The sequence below is a fragment of the Cydia splendana genome, chromosome 20 (genome assembly GCF_910591565.1).
Source record: "Cydia splendana chromosome 20, ilCydSple1.2, whole genome shotgun sequence".
In the NCBI taxonomy this organism is placed as follows: Eukaryota; Metazoa; Arthropoda; class Insecta; order Lepidoptera; family Tortricidae; genus Cydia; species Cydia splendana.
In genome coordinates this window covers 2,554,994-2,572,565 of record NC_085979.1, presented here as the reverse complement: position 1 = coordinate 2,572,565, position 17,572 = coordinate 2,554,994, and the positions used below count along the sequence as shown (strand labels likewise).

The 17,572-nt window shown below is 41.2% G+C and overlaps 1 protein-coding gene across 1 annotated transcript in view; it reads right to left on the bottom strand.

Moving 5' to 3' along the window:
• The window catches only part of LOC134800771 (phospholipase A1-like), a 619,586-nt gene that overhangs the window by 562,866 nt on the left and 39,148 nt on the right, over nt 1-17,572 (bottom strand). The window contains exons 3-6 of the mRNA XM_063773319.1: nt 16,017-16,166; nt 13,449-13,602; nt 11,436-11,609; nt 9,611-10,107 (exon numbers count right to left, since the gene is read on the bottom strand). Of these exons, the coding sequence (XP_063629389.1) occupies nt 9,615-10,107; nt 11,436-11,609; nt 13,449-13,602; nt 16,017-16,166 (971 nt within the window). The 3' untranslated portion in view covers nt 9,611-9,614. The remainder of the gene's footprint in view (nt 1-9,610; nt 10,108-11,435; nt 11,610-13,448; nt 13,603-16,016; nt 16,167-17,572) is intronic.

Sequence of the window (17,572 nt, the reverse complement as noted above, 5' to 3'; positions counted from 1 at the left end):
TATTTATGGGTTTCGTAGTGAACATAGGATTCTTTTAAGCATTTTAAGGCAGAGGAAAATAATTAATAACATTCATTTGGATTGGATTTGGTTTGTTTTATTTACAGTTAATATTTTGTTTCACTCGGGAGCACATTTTATTTAACTCTCGTGCTTTGAAACCCTTACAACGCTCAATATTCACTTTTGGAACCATTCGCTTGCTCGGATCTCAATATTAGCACGAGCGGTTAAACAACAACATAGCCCCGAGTGAAACATAATATTATTAATATTATGTTATTTACTAGTTAAGTTGTTTGTTGCAAGATAGAATTGGCTACTTTCCTACTAACCAAATCAGCTTCTTTTTTAGAACTGTCAAAACGATTTGCTAATATGGAATTTATATGAAAACCATAGATTTAATATATAGAGATCCCGTCTCAGCGAGCTGTCACTGTTGCCACTTTTGTTTAGTGTACGATTAGCATTTCAATTATGTTTATGTTTAACGAAGATATTGAAGCTTCAATTAATCGCTATTTCGTTCCGCTGTGTAGCGTTTATCGATATATAACATGATTAAAATCGACTTTTCACATCCCTAAAAGAGCACACATATACGCTTTTACGCACACATAGACAGCCTGGGCGCATCACAAAAGGCAACACTTGATTTGAAGTCCATCTTGTCAACAGTATGGTTGTCCTTTTTTGACAAACGGCATTTTTAAAAGAGCGAGGAGAGAGAAATGATACTAGTTGCTGCGCCGTGAAAGAGAACAGAAAACGTTGGGCCCTTGATGAAAACGTGTGTAGGGACGTCACAGTCAACTCACCTACTTTTTTATACTTCCATTCGATTTATTAAAAAATAGAAATTGTGTTTAAAAATAACTGCTATCTATGTTTTTCTAATAATGATCTGGTGCTTTATTTCGTGCACAGTGTAAAATAATTTATTTTAAGTAGAGGAAAGTACCCAATTAAGGGGCCCACTGATTAACAGTCCGCCGGACGATATCGGCCTGTCAGTTAGAACAAAATTTTGACAGTTCCGAACAACTGACAGGCCGACACCGTCCGGCGGACTGTTAATCAGTGGGCCCCTTTAGGAACAGTGTGATAAAGGAAAAGTGTGGACTGAATGTAGACGTAGTGACAAAAATTGAGAAAGGTATGTTGAGATGGTTTGGACACGTGGAAAGAATGAGTGAAAGAAGGCTAACAAAGAGAGTGTATAAGGTAGAAGTGGGAGTTGGAAGGGGTAGACCTCGGCGGACTTTCTCTGAACAGATCAGGGAAATCCTGAAGAAAGGCCAGGTCAAGAGCACCCTAAACCGGCGAGCGTGTATGAGGAATGTTATGAAAGTGAAGGAAGCGAAAGAGGTCTGGCAGGATCGTAGCAAGTGGAAATCCGTGGTCTCTGCCTACCCCTCCGGGAAATAGGCGTGATTATAATGTATGTATGTATGTTTTTTTTATAAGTCCTGAATATTTCATTATCTTACCTTTTTCTCTATTTTTCAGTTTACGAAACCAGAATGATCCTGAAAGCCGTGATTCTCTGCACCGCCCTGACTCTGACGACTCCGGCTCGCGTCCAGACGATGTCAGATGAGGCCCTAGTCTTCATCACAAGCCTGGTCTTCTCCCCCCATCTGTCCACGGACCCTAATGAGGCCGGTGCAATATATGGACCTCTTGACGCCTGCCCGTGGGATACACCAGTAAAACGTAGGGTTATGCACTCGGATAAATATGTTTGTACGAAATAGTAGCGTATTTTTAATTTCAATTTAATTATGTAAAATTTCTTGACGAGTTTTTACTTAAATGTTGTACTTAAACTCTATGGACAACAAAGTCTGAAAATAAAGAATTTATTTACATAAGCCTTAAGAAATGTATCTACAAAAAATGCTACGAAAATGACAAGAAAAGCTTCCGAAAAATAGGGATAGCCATACTTCCCCATCAAATAAGTTTATTATTAAAGGGTGATCACCATCACAACGATCAGCCATCATTGAAAACAAGAGGTGTCGGACGCCTCAGCGCGCATCCGGACCGTTGTAATGGCTCCTCTACACGATGGGCCAACGCCGGCCACTCCAAAGGACGCATTTATGCGTTAGAGGGAGCAAGTGATATTGCTATCTCATTCTACCGCATGGCTGCGTCCCTTGGAGTGGCCGGCTTTGGCCCATCGTGTAGAGGACCCATAAGGTGAGTCATCGACCATCGTTTACCCCAGCGGTGGGCAACCTTTTAGCAGTCATGGGCCACATTAGTTAAGGAAGTAGACGCGGGCCGCACTTTTGTTAATATGTGTGACATTATTGTTTGACAATATTACATACAACATAGCCAAGGGGGCTCGCGGGCCGCAAGTGAAAGGTTCGCGGGCCGCATGCCGCGGGCCGCTTGTTGCCGACCGCTTGTTGCCGACCGCTGGTTTACCCTATCATACATTTAAGTATGATGTCAAAGATATGGTTGAATAAAGTTTTCTGGAATAAAACAATTTCATTTCATTTCATTTAATTTCATTTTCATTTCATTTCATAAAGGATGACTCACGTTAACACCGGGTCGTGTCCGGGCATGAGCTTCCGGAGCATCGTTATCTATGAAAAGCATCACGTCCTGTCATGTCATAGAAAAGTAAGCGCCGGAAGCTCCGGCCCGGACACGGCCCGGGCTAACGCGAGTTATCCTTAATCCTAATACTTCTTAGGAAAGAGGTCAAACCTGATGCACAATGCGCACCTGAAAAACCGAAATGAAGGTATAGTTCCGCCGGCCGAATATTCGGCGGCCGGATACCGAATATTCGGCCTATGGTGAGGCCGAATATCCGGTATACGGTATCCGGCGAAACAACTATCCGTTGCATCTCTATTTGCTACGCCCCATAGGGTATTATACTGTATTTAAAATAAAATATTTTACACCATGCATGAAATAAAGCACCAGATAATTATTAGAAAAACACAGATAGGAGTTATTTTTAAACACAAGCTCTATTTAACAAATCGGATAGAAATATGAAAAGTAGGTGAGTTGACCACGGACCTAGAGAGTAAACCGGATAGTGTACATTAGCCAAAAAGTGTGTCCACATGAGAAGTCAAGGTGGGCCATTGCATCTCTTTCTAATTAGGGTGACCATAAGTCATATGTATGTGGGATATTAGGATAACATTGAATATATAGTTTGGCCAGGATCTTTTCTTATTCATGCATAGTTATATCAGTTATAAAGAATCATACTGTCTTTTCGCTGTACTAGTATTATGGCCTAAAAAGGGATGGATATAGTTTTTTTTCTCTTCTGTACAACGCTTCACACAACCTTAGGTACTTAATTTAGTTGTTCTAAAAACTGTTATTAATAGGCGTAGATGGGCGTTTTCAGAAATAAACATTGAAAACCTGATTCTTTCACATCTGGACGTTCTTGGGCTCATTCTACTCAGAATCGACAGCATTCTCCACCCCACCATTAAAAAAAGATGTCCCAAAATGTCCATTCCATTACGTCACGTTTTAGTATGAACTTTTTTTTCACTTGTATGTGCGTGGCGTAGTGGAATGTACAATTTTCATACAAATTTTTGGGACATTTTATTTTAGCATCAGAATTGAATATGCTAGTGATTCTGAGTTGAAAGAACCCAAAAACACCGGGATCTGTGAGAATCGGGTTTTCGATATTTATTTCTGAAAACGCCCAGATGCTGGACCACGAACATGGTCGATCCTCAGGAAGGTGGTCCGCCGTAACGTCTGTCAAGAATACAGGTATGAGTGAGAGAGATAGAGAGACAGATATGCTGACAGAACCAGAGGGTCTACCGCGAACCGCGTTCGACGTGTCGCCCCTCTGTCACACTTACGTATGAAAGTGCTACAAAGAGGCAACACGTCGAAAGCGGCTCGGGGTAGGCTCTCAGGACACCCCCACTGTCCTGAGAGCTTTTTACAGTCTTTGCCGCGTTAGGTCCCAGGCCCTTCATAGCAAGCACTAGCCGCCCCTTTCTCAGCACCCATCATATAGACTGCCGCTTAAAATATCTGGCCGCCCTAGGCCCGGGCCTACTCGGCCTTAGGGCAAATCCGCCACTGCCACAGGGTCGCGTGGGACCGCTACGCCCGTTTGCTATAGTTTTTAACTAGGACACTTGTCACTGGAGCATAGACACCGAAGTTTGCATCGTTTGACGAGCATCTTTCTCTGTCTCTGTAATTACTCCTTTATAGGAGTAAAAGAGAAAGATGCCCGCAATTTGCGAACCTCGGTGTTCACGGTGGTAGGCCATCTGTGTGAAAAGAGAAGAGTCGTGAAATGTAAAGAAACTAGTGATGTGCCGTTCCCAGTAAATCTTCCAAAGAGGGTAAATTCCCAGTAACGTTTCTGGTATCGTCCGAAAAGTCAGTAAATTACCATAAAGTTCTATTTTTCTTTTATTATCAATGTGTTTTTTTATTATTATAACAATGTATAAATGTGTCTGTAATATTTAAGGCCTTCAGATTTCAATTTTGGCAATTATTTATTCTGTATTGGCTCTCATTTCACCAATTTAAACATTCCGAAATAAATACATACCTATTCATATAAACTTACTTTCAAGTACGTAATAAGAATTGTGTAACACTGATTCTCATCGTGCCGACATCATGGTCACCCTAATGAGTTTGACAATGTTGACTTGTATTTTTATCGCAAAATGTAATAATTGTGGCTTCCTTGTGAAACAATATTCCACAATTAGAAATTCTTTCACTCCTACAACCTTTAACGCAACATTTATTCACCATTTTTAAGACATTTTTCATTCACGTGTTTTGATAACATGTCATCACACGTTAGGGATACCAATTAATATTCAAAGTTACTACAATGTCTACTATATCAAAATTAATGTTTTTTTTGTTGCTTGGTTAAATCAGTTAATAATATTGACATCATAATTATTTACAAATTTCTTAAAAGATATCAGAACCTTACTCTAAATATAGCACTTAAATAATATAAGAAGGTATTTAACTTTAGTAGTATATTGATATAAATACTACCACAATAATATATTTTTAACATTGGCAACATGTGCGAGTGAGACACCGCGACCCACCTTTGCTATCTCAAGTGGACCGTTTTCTCTAGTCTGGTAAGAACGTCTTTCTGGCTCGGTGATAAGGTTAAATTTAGTATGGCAAAAAAAGTGACAGTTCACTCCATCTTATAACTTCATGGAGTTGACCGTGACGTCACGATGTTATGTTTCATATAAATTCCATATTAGCAAATCGTTTTGACAGCTCTAAAAACGTAACTGATTTGACTAGTAGGAAAATACCCTATGCCCTGTATCCTATCCCTGCTTACTCTAGCACACAAAAATATTCGTTTGAACCCTTGGGCCCATTATGTGTGCATGTGCACACGGCTTCATCTACGTAGAACGATAATGATGATGATGATTGATAAAATATAACCTATGTCCTTCCCCGGGCCTCAAACTCTTTTCATACCGGGGTCAAACAGATCACTGTGTTATGTCTTTCCTGTAGACATACACAAGAGTTAAGGGCTATAAAGGTTAATTTTCTTATTTAACCCTTATCCACGTGAAAAGATCCTCCTTTTATTTAAAGAACTATGATAAAATCATTACTTACATGCCCACAAGCTGTTAACTATTGCCCACAGGAGAGAAAACTAGTGTGTTATCGCGAACAGTACATTTTTCTCTCCTGTGGGCAATAGTTAACAGCTTGTGGGCATGTAAGCAATGATTTTATCATAGTTCTCTAAATAAACGGAGGACCTTTTCACTTGGATAAGGGTTAAATAAGAAAATTAACCTTTATAGCCCTTAACTCTTGTGTATGTCTACAGGAAAGACATAACACAGTGATCTGTTTGACCCACCGACATTAATGATCATTCATGTCGGTATGAAAAGAGTTTGGAATGATATTGACAATGTCATTGTTACATTTTGTCATTCCAAGTTCAGACACTTTTTCGGCGCCTACCGCTTTTTTGCGAGCAACATGTTTCAAACTTATTTTTAACAGTACACAGGCGTTTGCCGCGTTAAGTAGGTATAGAGGTAAATAAACTATAGTTCGTTTTTTTAGCATTAGTAAAAGCGATCTTGACGTGTCTTTTAATTGAAAAACGCTTTTTAAAAATCAGTAACTATTACTTATGAAAACAAAATAATGTACTTAAATAATCGTATATTATGATTCATAATTGTTACATATTTGCCGTGACTCATTCTTCAAAAGTGTTTTTCAATAAAAAGACACGTCAATATTGTTTACCTTTTTTCTAATGCCAAAAAAACGAACTATAATTAAATACACAAGTAATGTTTGAAAAATCGTGTATTTATTTTATTTTATTCACACTTAGTATCACACACGAGCATTATTTAACGAGTGGGGAAAACGAGGGCTATGTCCAACAGTGGGACACTAAAGGATGACTCACGTTAGACCGGGCCGTGTCCGGGCCGGAGCTTCCGGCGTTTACTTTACTATAACATGACAGGTGATCACGTGATGTCTCCTCTACACTATCGGCGATCGTTGATAGTATCATCGTCTATCATCGTGCAAGCGTCCACACTATCGCCTGTAGCAACCACCCGGCGATTCCCTGTGATGTGTGCGCAAAAACCGACAACCCACGAGTCGCAGGCGATGATAGACGATGACTGGCGGGGACTGCAGAGTATGCCCTCTACACTATCGTCCCCGCCAGTCATCGTCTATCATCGCCGATAGTGTAGAGGAGCCATCATGATTTCCATAGAAAACGATGCGTTGGAAGCTCCGGCCCGGACACGGCCCGGTCTAACGTGAGTCATCCTTTAGGCTAAAAAAAAAACAACGGGTTGTACTCCGGGAGTGCCGACAAAAGTGAAAACTCAATGACATTGTAACAGTTTTTCGATCAGGTCACGTGTCCGTCTTACGTCTTACGAATGTTACGGTCACGTGACCTGTCGCGAGTTTAACATTTTTTCCCCATCACAAAAAGTGCACAGCGCCGCTAAAGAAGTTTTCACGTCAATAAAAAAAATCTAATATAAACCGTCACTCTTTGCCAATTACGTAAAAGATGAACGCATAGAAATAGCTAAGTTTAATCCTTAACCTCTGTATAATTGCTCTCGTTGTCTTCTCAGGGGAAAAATGTGGTAACTGCCTATTATATTCGAAGATAGTTACATTTTTTTAACTAACTTATAATATTATTAACCTGTAACTTAATGAAACTAGCAACTATTAAAATGTTATGCTTAAAAAACATGTGTCTTGATAGAGCTACTAAAACACAAAATTAAACTATAGATTTGGGTCATTTCATTAAAATGTAACGCGAGTCACAATTTTATGGTGTGTTTTAGTAATAATGTAAATGTAAGTTTCACTATATCTATAGACTGTATCTTTAGGTATTTAAATAAAAGTAAACAAATAATTTGTACATTTTCGGGTAGTTATAAGATTTATTGGTTAACTAACCAAATACAAAACCGCCTGAATCAGTCACTGAACGACCTGACTTTAACCTACATTATTTGATCATATGTAATTTTTAGGGTTCCGTACCCAAAGGGTAAAACGGGACCCTATTACTAAGACTTCGCGGTCCGTCCGTCCGTCCGTCCGTCCGTCCGTCCGTCCGTCCGTCCGTCCGTCCGTCCGTCTGTCACCAGGCTGTATCTCACGAACCGTGATAGCTAGACAGTTGAAATTTTCACAGATGATGTATTTCTGTTGCCGCTATAACAACAAATACTAAAAACAGAATAAAATAAAGATTTAAATGGGGCTCCCATACAACAAACGTGATTTTATACCAAAGTTAAGCAACGTCGGGCGTGGTCAGTACTTGGATGGGAGACCGGAACCCTTGGTGCGCGAGTCCGACTCGCACTTGCCCGGTTTTTTCATATACCCTCAACTGGCTTAAGGAGCCATTTGAGGGTAGATTTGTTTACTTTTATTAAAATACCTAAACATACAGAGTATAAGGATAAAAACAAGACTTAATTTGCATCATGAATATATTAAAACTCAATAAAATGGTGACTCACGTTTTGTTGTGTAATCACAAATTTATACACAAATGTATGGCAGTGGATAGAGTTAACAGATATGTAAATTACAATGTTTTTTAAATAAGGTAAACGTACTGGTGCTCGACGCGGTCCCAGTACATGTCATCTTGAAACTTAAGTCATTGTCAATACAGGTGACAGCAAGGTGTCATCTATTGGGCATTAGCATGTCGAGCAGTACGTTTGTCTTATAAAGGGATGCATTTATTCTCGTGTCCTGATAATGGCATGTTTCAAGCGAGAAATTATAGTTTATCGTGCAAATAATACTTAATATCACGCTAAAGAACTAAAGTTGTACCTAATATCACAATTGGTAATAAAATTATAAAGGATACTTTAATGTTATTATATGGAATTATCTATCTATCTATGTGTCGTAGGCCGATCGTACGATCAGGCAGATCGTAATGTTCCTGTGTAATGTTTTGACGATAGTCACATTAACTCAATAGATAGGTAGGATAGGTTCGTTTCTTCAGATGCCCGAAGGGCAAACTGCCCAGAAATAGGAGCCCCGCATAGCGGGGCTCCGTTGACTCAGGGAAGGAGTCAAAGATTTTCACGTTTCACGATATGCCTAGGAATTTCACGATATGCCTGATCTTACGATCGGCCGCCGACATATGTACCACATCTATCACTATGGTCTTTTTATTTGGTTAAAACTGCCCTAATACTTTATGTTAATCTTAATTTAATTATTATAAGTACAGATATATTTATATAGACCAAACTACAATATCTTTAAGTACATTCGGTACGGACACAGCAGTTATGTTGACTCTACCGGACTCAAAGTTTTATGGGCGAGGTACAAAGCCACATTTTCTGCATGAACCCATATCTGCATGAAGGGTAACTCCTTTTCTATTAACCTCTAGCCGCCCATACGTCAAACCTTGCCAAGCAAAATGAAATTTTATTTTGTCAACACAAAGTTCAAATTAGAATGGAACAGGAGACCTTTTTATAGGTCTCTGGGCGGCTAGAGGTTAAATTAAACTGTTTGATAACATCATTATTTATATGTATATGTATTCACAAGCTGTTAACAACTTTTATTTTAATATAACTATGTGTATAACCACAGGATAAGTAAAAATACTACCGTATAGAAAAGAAACTTCCTACAAAACCGAAATTTGACAGCGATTCAGGGACGAATCATGCTGTCCCTTTTCTATGTATGGTACTATCCCTTTCGGCTATTTAGGGTTGTCAAAATTCAAATTCTTAATCTGTGGTCGTACACAAAAAGGGACGTCAAATTGTGTCAGCTCCAACTCGGTGGTCTGATGCCATACGCGACGCTACGGGCGTCAACATCCAGGGGTCAATACAGCTGGCCCAAGACAGGGGGGTTTGAAGAGCGGTGGTGAAGAACTGCACTCCTGATGGTCACGACCCTCAGCCTTGAGGAACCGACTAAGAAGAAGAAGATTAGAAAGGGATGATAAATAGGGCACTGGTATAACCCATTCAAGCAACAAGCTCCTCTTGATTCAATTTCTCCAAAAAATTCGTCGAAATATCATTCTCAGGCCTCAACCCCTCTTTCCCCCTATAATACGGAAATTCGTTAGACGTCGACAGATAATAAATACCACGCTTACTAAAATCAGTTTCTAATCCGACGACGTTCGTCTCAGTACTGTTGCATTCATTGTATCTCGCTGCTTGCACCGAGTCGCATTTCTGTCCAATGAATTTCTTGGGATGCTCTAAAGCTTGCCACCAGTATAAAACTGATTTTACGTGGCTACAAACAACTAGGCAGGGTATGTATGGTATGTCGCTTGGTTGATACTCCCCGCCGTTGGCGTAATAGTCTACATGGCCGAGAGGTTCAGGTGTGCCGAAGCCGTCAATGTTGGTGTGAATGATGTCGATATGTTCGGCGTCTGAGGGGTTCAGGCGGTGTTCGAGAGGCATGGTCTTGTAGCAGGGCCCGGAGGGATCGAGGCCGGTTAGCCTGGAAAATAAAGGCAGAGAATTAAGTATTACTAGCTCTCTTTAGCGATAAGACCGCCTGTTGTCTACTATAGTTTAAGTTATGCTTAATTTGTATAATTCCTTTTTCATATTGGTGAGTAATAAAGAATATTTATATTGTATTGTGTTGTGTTGTGTTGTTTTGTATTGTATTGTATTGTATTGTTAGTAAGTTGCTATGACACCAATCGGGCCTAGCCGGACGTAAGGGGCGCGCTATGCGCGCTCCAATTCCCGCGGCGCCTTTGAAATAAAACGCAGAGAATTTTAAGTATTGTTAGTAGGTTGCTATGACAGTACAGTTTTTGTCTGTACAATGAACGAATCAAACATATTCCACTGTATTGACTGCGACTTATTACGAAAGTGTACAAGTGTGCAATTCTTTTGTTTCGTTGCTTTTTAAAACAAACTAAATTCGTTCTAATTTACTTATAGAAACTTACTTAAAAGGTTCAAATAAAAAAAATTGAAAACTTTATATGGTGGGTCTTACGAGGTTAAACATATAATTTGAATCAAAATAAACAGAAGAAAGAGAAGTGTGCCAGTGTCACTATAATTACCAAATCCATATGAAAATATGACTCTAATTTGTGCACACGTTGTTACTGCAAAATTGGTGTAATGCTTACCATCACGCTATTATCATCACGCATTAGGTACCATCCGCTCCATGTTGAGCCATTAAGGTTCGTAGCTACATTGGTTGTTCAATATGCTATGGAATGTCCAATTTAGCTAGAACCCTAAATCGCTCAACAATCACGTAGCGTGAGTGTAGATACTTAATAACGCTAAGAGCGGTGACAATGATCAAAACATGGTAAATATAAAAAATGTTGAAAATTATTAGAAATAAAAACAAAAAGTTACTTAGAAGGCTTTGATGCTCGTGGCGTTGTGGAAATATTTTTAACAGCGTAGTTCGAGATCAACATGAGCGCCAAGTCTGAGCCCGACCAGTAGTAATAATGACACTCATGATAATAGTGATGATGAAAATAATGATGAAAGTTAAGACAATGATAGAGACAGTGATGAAAATGATGAAAACAAGAACATAAGAGGTGTTACCTAGAAGGCTTAGTGCCCGTGACGTCTACGTACCGTACCGTACTGTATCGTACCGTACCGTACCGTAATGTAGTCTAAGCCCGACCAGTAGTAATAATTACAGCCATGATAATAATGATGATTAAAATAATGATAATTAAAGTGAAGACAATGATAGTGACAGCGATGAAAAAGATAAGAAGACGGTAAATATAGAAACGCAAGTAGAAATAAAAATATAATACATGTTACCTAGAAGGTTTGGTGCCCGTGGCGTTATAGAAGTGTTTAGCGGCGTAGCTGACGATGTGGGCTCCAAGGCTGAGCCCGACCAGCTCCAGGTTGTCTGCAGTCAGACCCCGCTCCGTCAGCTTCACCAGGAACTCGCCCATTTTCTGCCCGATAACTCGTGATAGGCGCACGGATCTGGAAATTTAGATATAAACTTGAGCAATAAATAAAACATTAGAGCTAACAAAGGTAGGTGTTTTGTTGTGAATGTAATGTAATTTGAAAAATATATCTGACCTTATCAAACTACACAACGGGACTTAATCGCGTATTTAAGTTTTAAGTTGTGTAGTTTGATAATGTTTAATAATCGTGAAAGTTTAAATCAGTATATCTGACCTTCTCTATAAGAGAATCGGGTGAATCGGGTGAGGCGGTACGGTACGGGGCGCGCTGCGTGCACTCTAATATCGGGCGCCTTACGGCTCAGCCACGACATTGAGCGACTTGCGACGGCGGCCGCGATAACCATAGGTCGGAGCGAGACACAGTGATCCGACCTTTCATTCCCACCTATGGTTGTCGCTGCCGCCGTCTCAAGTCGCTGAATGTCGTGGCTGAGCCGTTAGGCGCCCTCGTATTGATTGAATCGGGCCTAGCTGGACGTACGGGGCGCGCTATGCGCGCTCCAATGGCGCCTTCGGCAGTCTCATACTGAGATAGCCGGGCGTAGCCCGATGCATGGGGCACCCCGCGCATTATTATTATTAGTTATAACTAGAAGGGCAATGACCCCCGCTCTGAGTATGGCTTGTTCAACAGGTCTTCATCGCCATACAGCGGGGTAACGCTACTAGTGTGATGGGGACCTTTGGACCCGGCATGGCTCAAAACGGGTTTAAGTTTCTTAAGTTTTGATTTTGACCTTATTGTTAAATGTATCCTTTATTTGATTTTTGACTTGGGATAGATATAGGTAAGGAAACTAAAGTTCTAAGTAATAAAGACATTGTATCCGCATTTAGCGTCAGAAGTGCCGATGGCCTGCGTGTGGGGCCACAAAGATAACGTTTGATGCTAGTAATAATGACTTACTTGGGGTAGATATAGGTGAGAAAGCTAAAACTCTCCGTGATCAACACGTTATACCCGCGTTTAGCGTAATATATGTGCCAATGGCCTGCGTGTGGGGCCACAAAGATAACGTTTGATGCTAGTAATAATGACTTACTTGGGGTAGATATAGGTGAGAAAGCTAAAACTCTCCCTGATAAACACGTTATACCCGCGTTTAGCGTAAGAAGTGACGATGGCCTGCGTGTGGGGCCACAAAGATAACGTTTGATGCTAGTAATAATGACTTACTTGGGGTAGATATAGGTGAGAAAGCTAAAACTCTCCCTGATAAACACGTTATACCCGCGTTTAGCGTAAGAAGTGACGATGGCCTGCGTGTGGGGCCACAAAGATAACGTTTGATGCTAGTAATAATGACTTACTTGGGGTAGATATAGGTGAGAAAGCTAAAACTCTCCGTGATCAACACGTTATACCCGCGTTTAGCGTAATATATGTGCCAATGGCCTGCGTGTGGGGCCACAAAGATAACGTTTGATGCTAGTAATAATGACTTACTTGGGGTAGATATAGGTGAGAAAGCTAAAACTCTCCCTGATAAACACGTTATACCCGCGTTTAGCGTAAGAAGTGACGATGGCCTGCGTGTGGGGCCACAAAGATAACGTTTGATGCTAGTAATAATGACTTACTTGGGGTAGATATAGGTGAGAAAGCTAAAACTCTCCCTGATAAACACGTTATACCCGCGTTTAGCGTAAGAAGTGACGATGGCCTGCGTGTGGGGCCACAAAGATAACGTTTGATGCTAGTAATAATGACTTACTTGGGGTAGATATAGGTGAGAAAGCTAAAACTCTTCGTGATCAACACGTTATACCCGCGTTTAGCGTAAGAAGTGCCGATGGCCTGCGTGTGGGGCCACAAAGACGTTTGATGCTAGTAATAATGACTTACTTGGGGTAGATATAGGTGAGAAAGCTAAAACTCTCCGTGATAAGCACGTTGTATCCGCGTTTAGCGTAAGCAGTGCCGATGGCCTGCGTGTGGGGCCACACCGCGCTGTCCAGGAAACCCACGGCGTAAAGCACTGTCTTCTTATTCGCGAAGTCTGGAATAGGGATGACATGTTGAATTTTATTACAAAATATAGGTAAATACTAGTAAATAGATGGAAAATAAGCAATTTATAGCAACATGTTGGTTAGAAAAAAATATGGTATGATAAAAAAAATACGAGATAAATAAATGTATTTTATTCTATTCTATTCTACAAGATCTCATAAATTCAAATTTTAAGTTTTCTTTTTTAACTTCCATAAATAAAAATCAGAATGTGTTTGTTAGAAATGAAGAAAGAAGAAAATGGTACCATTCGATTCTTCAATTTTTAAAACAATCTATTGTATTTGCAACTAAATATGTACACACATAAAGGTAACATTTCCTCGTCAAAATCGCAATTTAATAAAAAACAAACCTGATCGACTGATATCATTTTAATAATAAAACCGGCCAAGTGCGAGTCGGACTCGCGCACGAAGGTTTCCGTACCATTACACAAAAAACGAAAATAAAATCACGTTTGTTGTATGGGAGCCTTAATATTTATTTTGTTTTGTTTTTAGTATTTGTTTTTATAGCGGCAACAGAAATACATCATCTGTGAAACTTTAAACTATCACGGTTCTCGAGTTACAGCCTGGTGACAGACAGACAGACGGACGGACGGACGGACAGACAGAAGGACAGCGGAGTCTTAGTAATAGGGTCCCGTTTTTACCCTTTGGGTACGAAACCCTAAAAACTTGTCATCTAGCATCTAGCCTATTCTAATTCAGATACTTTGGGCATACTGAATATTCCTGGACTGGCCACTTAGAAAAAATAAGTCGACTCATATATCAGAATCCAGAAACTTTCAGTATGGCCCACGTATATGTATATCAAAGAAAATCCTAAACTACGAATAAAACTAGAGCTTAATGTAAACAATAACGTTTCGTTGTAAATAACCGGCGTGCTCGATGAATTTAAATGTCACAGTTCTGTAAACTGGGGCTCTTTCATGAATTATGCATGTGCTATAGGCCAAGAGCAGGGGCAGGAAACTAGAGCGCGTGGGCATTCTCGGTTCCGTTCGGCTCTGCATTGCTCCGAGCAATTATTAGAGTTGGCACAACTTGACGCCACTTTGCGTGCACGACCACAGATAAGACAATTACTTGAATTTTGACAAAATAAATGAAATTCTGTCGATTTATAGACACACAATAGAACTGCCGCGGGGTGAGGTGATTCCATTTAGGGCCGGGTGGAGCGGACACCTGTATAATTAAATTCTATTGGGCACTTATTCTGTGCAGGGGATATTTCTTTTAGTTTTTTAGCAGTGATCTGAAAGCAGCTCTCAGACTATATCTTCGAACGGCAGCCGGCTGGCCGGTGCACGGTGTATTGCGGTGAAATATGGTGGGCAAAGACATTTTTACGGCTTACGCCACCTAATTCTTTCAAGCTTTTTCAGATTTGTAAAATATGAATACTTATGATACCGAATTCCATTCAATCGTAGAGCTTAAACTAGCGACCCGCCCTGGCTTCGCACGGTTTACACAAAGCAGATAACAAATTATACGCCTACGGCCTGATTCGAGCTTTAAGATACGTCAATTAATAGAACTATAAACGATATGGATTAGATGTGTCAATTTCAAATGTAACGTTTCTTCAAACAAAAACGTCACTTTTGACACTGACACATCTAATCCATATCGTTTATAGTTCTATTAATTGACGTATCTTAAATTTCGAATCGGGCAGCTAAACGTTCCTCAAGAATCACTCTATTGATAGGTGAAAACTGATCTGACACGTACCCACTCGCTTGTCCTTGGCCAGCAGCCTCGGAGCGGCCAGCACCGGCATGGACCGCCTCGTGACCTGGTGTCGAACTGATGATGCACCAGCGTGGATTTGACACGTACCCACTTGCTTGTCCTTGGCCAGCATCCTCGGAGCGGCCAGCACCGGCATGAACCGCCTCGTAATATGCTGATAATGTACCAGCTTGGATCTGACACGTACCCACTCGCTTGTCCTTGGCCAGCATCCTCGGAGCGGCCAGCACCGGCATGGACTGCCTCGTGACCTGGTGTCGAGCTTATGATGCACCAGCTTGGATCTGACACGTACCCACTCGCTTGTCCTTGGCCAGCATCCTTGACCGGCCAGCACCGGCATGGACCGCCTCGTGACCTAGCCATTGACGAGCTGATGATGCACTAGCTTGGATCTGACACGTACCCACTCGCTTGTCCTTGGCCAGCATCCTCGGAGCGGCCAGCACCGGCATGGATGGCCTCGTGACCTGGTGACGACCTGATGATGCACCAGCTTGGATCTGACACGTACCCACTAGCTTGTCCTTGGCCAGCATCCTTGAGCGGCCAGCACCGGCATGGGCCGCCTCGTGACCTGGCCGTTGACGAGCTGATGATGCACCAGCTTGGATCTGACACGTACCCACTCGCTTGTCCTTGGCCAGCATCCTCGGAGCGGCCAGCACCGGCATGGACCGCCTCGTGACCTGGCCGTTGACGAGCTGATGATGGACCACCTGCAGCCTGGGCATGCTGCCGGCGCTGATGCTGGAGTTGTTCATGATGCCGGGGCCTGGAAGATCAGGTAGTTCGGTAAAATATTTGTCCTTGGAAGCCACGCCAAATTACAGTTTTGAATGAAACGGTAGACTGATATCCGAATCAAACACGCGTAGTGACTGTGAGTGTAGTGTAGTTGGATAGATAGACCAACAAGTGTGAACGCGACCAGACCAACGAGTGTGAGCCGACGCGCACGAATGAGGGTAGACCGAGCGCGGTCTACACAACTTTGAAGGCGTATCCAGACTAGTCAATTTTTCGCCAATCTGATTAAATTACCCGATCGAATCAGGATGTGCGGATGGCTCGCCGAATTTAACCGCCGATAATGACCGATATTACCGATAAAATGAGGTGCAGAAAGAATACCAATTTGTGACGCCAATATTTTCGTTTTGGGGCATTTTTTCAATTTAGAGGGCTCTAATATCACCACAAATCTTTGGTGATTAAATTAGAGATCGACGCCAAATTCATTTCTCAAATCGACCGATTTGACCATCCCGTCTGGATACCGCTTGAAAGCGAACGCAGCCGACGCGCACAAATGAGGGTAGACCGAGCGCGGTCTACACAACTTTGACCCCCGCCCGCTATCATCAGTTACCCGTAAAAATTGCATAGTAACTGCGTCGAAATATCGGGAGCTCGAAAACACAAAAGGTAATCACGGTCCATATCCCGGTCGATATAAGCCAAGCCAAATGACATTTGGATAAAACGAATCGGGGAACATGTAGAATCCAGGAACTTAAACAATTTCACTACATATTGTAAAACAAAGTCGCGTGCCGCGTCTGTCTGTCTGTCTATATGTTCACGATAAACTCAAAAAAGGCGGTCACGTGACTTTGTCCCCTTACCTCCTAAAGGTTAGTAGACTTAGGGCCACTTGCACCATTCACTAACCCGGGGTTAACTGATTCAACCTAGAGTAACCATGGTTACCAGTACAATTTGACACTAGGTTAATGGTTTAACCGGTTAACCCCGGGTTAGTGGTATGGTGCAAGTGGCACTTAGTAGTAAATACCAACATATAATTAATCCTAATTAAAAATAAATCCGTCATCAATCATCATTGTCATAAGGGCCTGATTAAGATATGTCACGTCTCTCATCGTCTCGTTAACGTGGCGATTAAGAAAATGTAAGTCATGTTATTTAATGGCAGGACGCGGCGGGAAATAATGCGAAACCATGTTATAAAGCGTTGTGGTAATTATCGTAATTAAATCACGCGCAGGTCAAGTGCAGCTCGTGCACGTCGCTCGTTGCAGTACCTAGTATAACAGTACTTATACATATTATACAAGCTCTTATAACAGTACCTACTTATATTATACAAGCTCTTATAACAGTACCTACTTATATTATACAAGCTCTTATAACAGTACCTACTTATATTATACACGC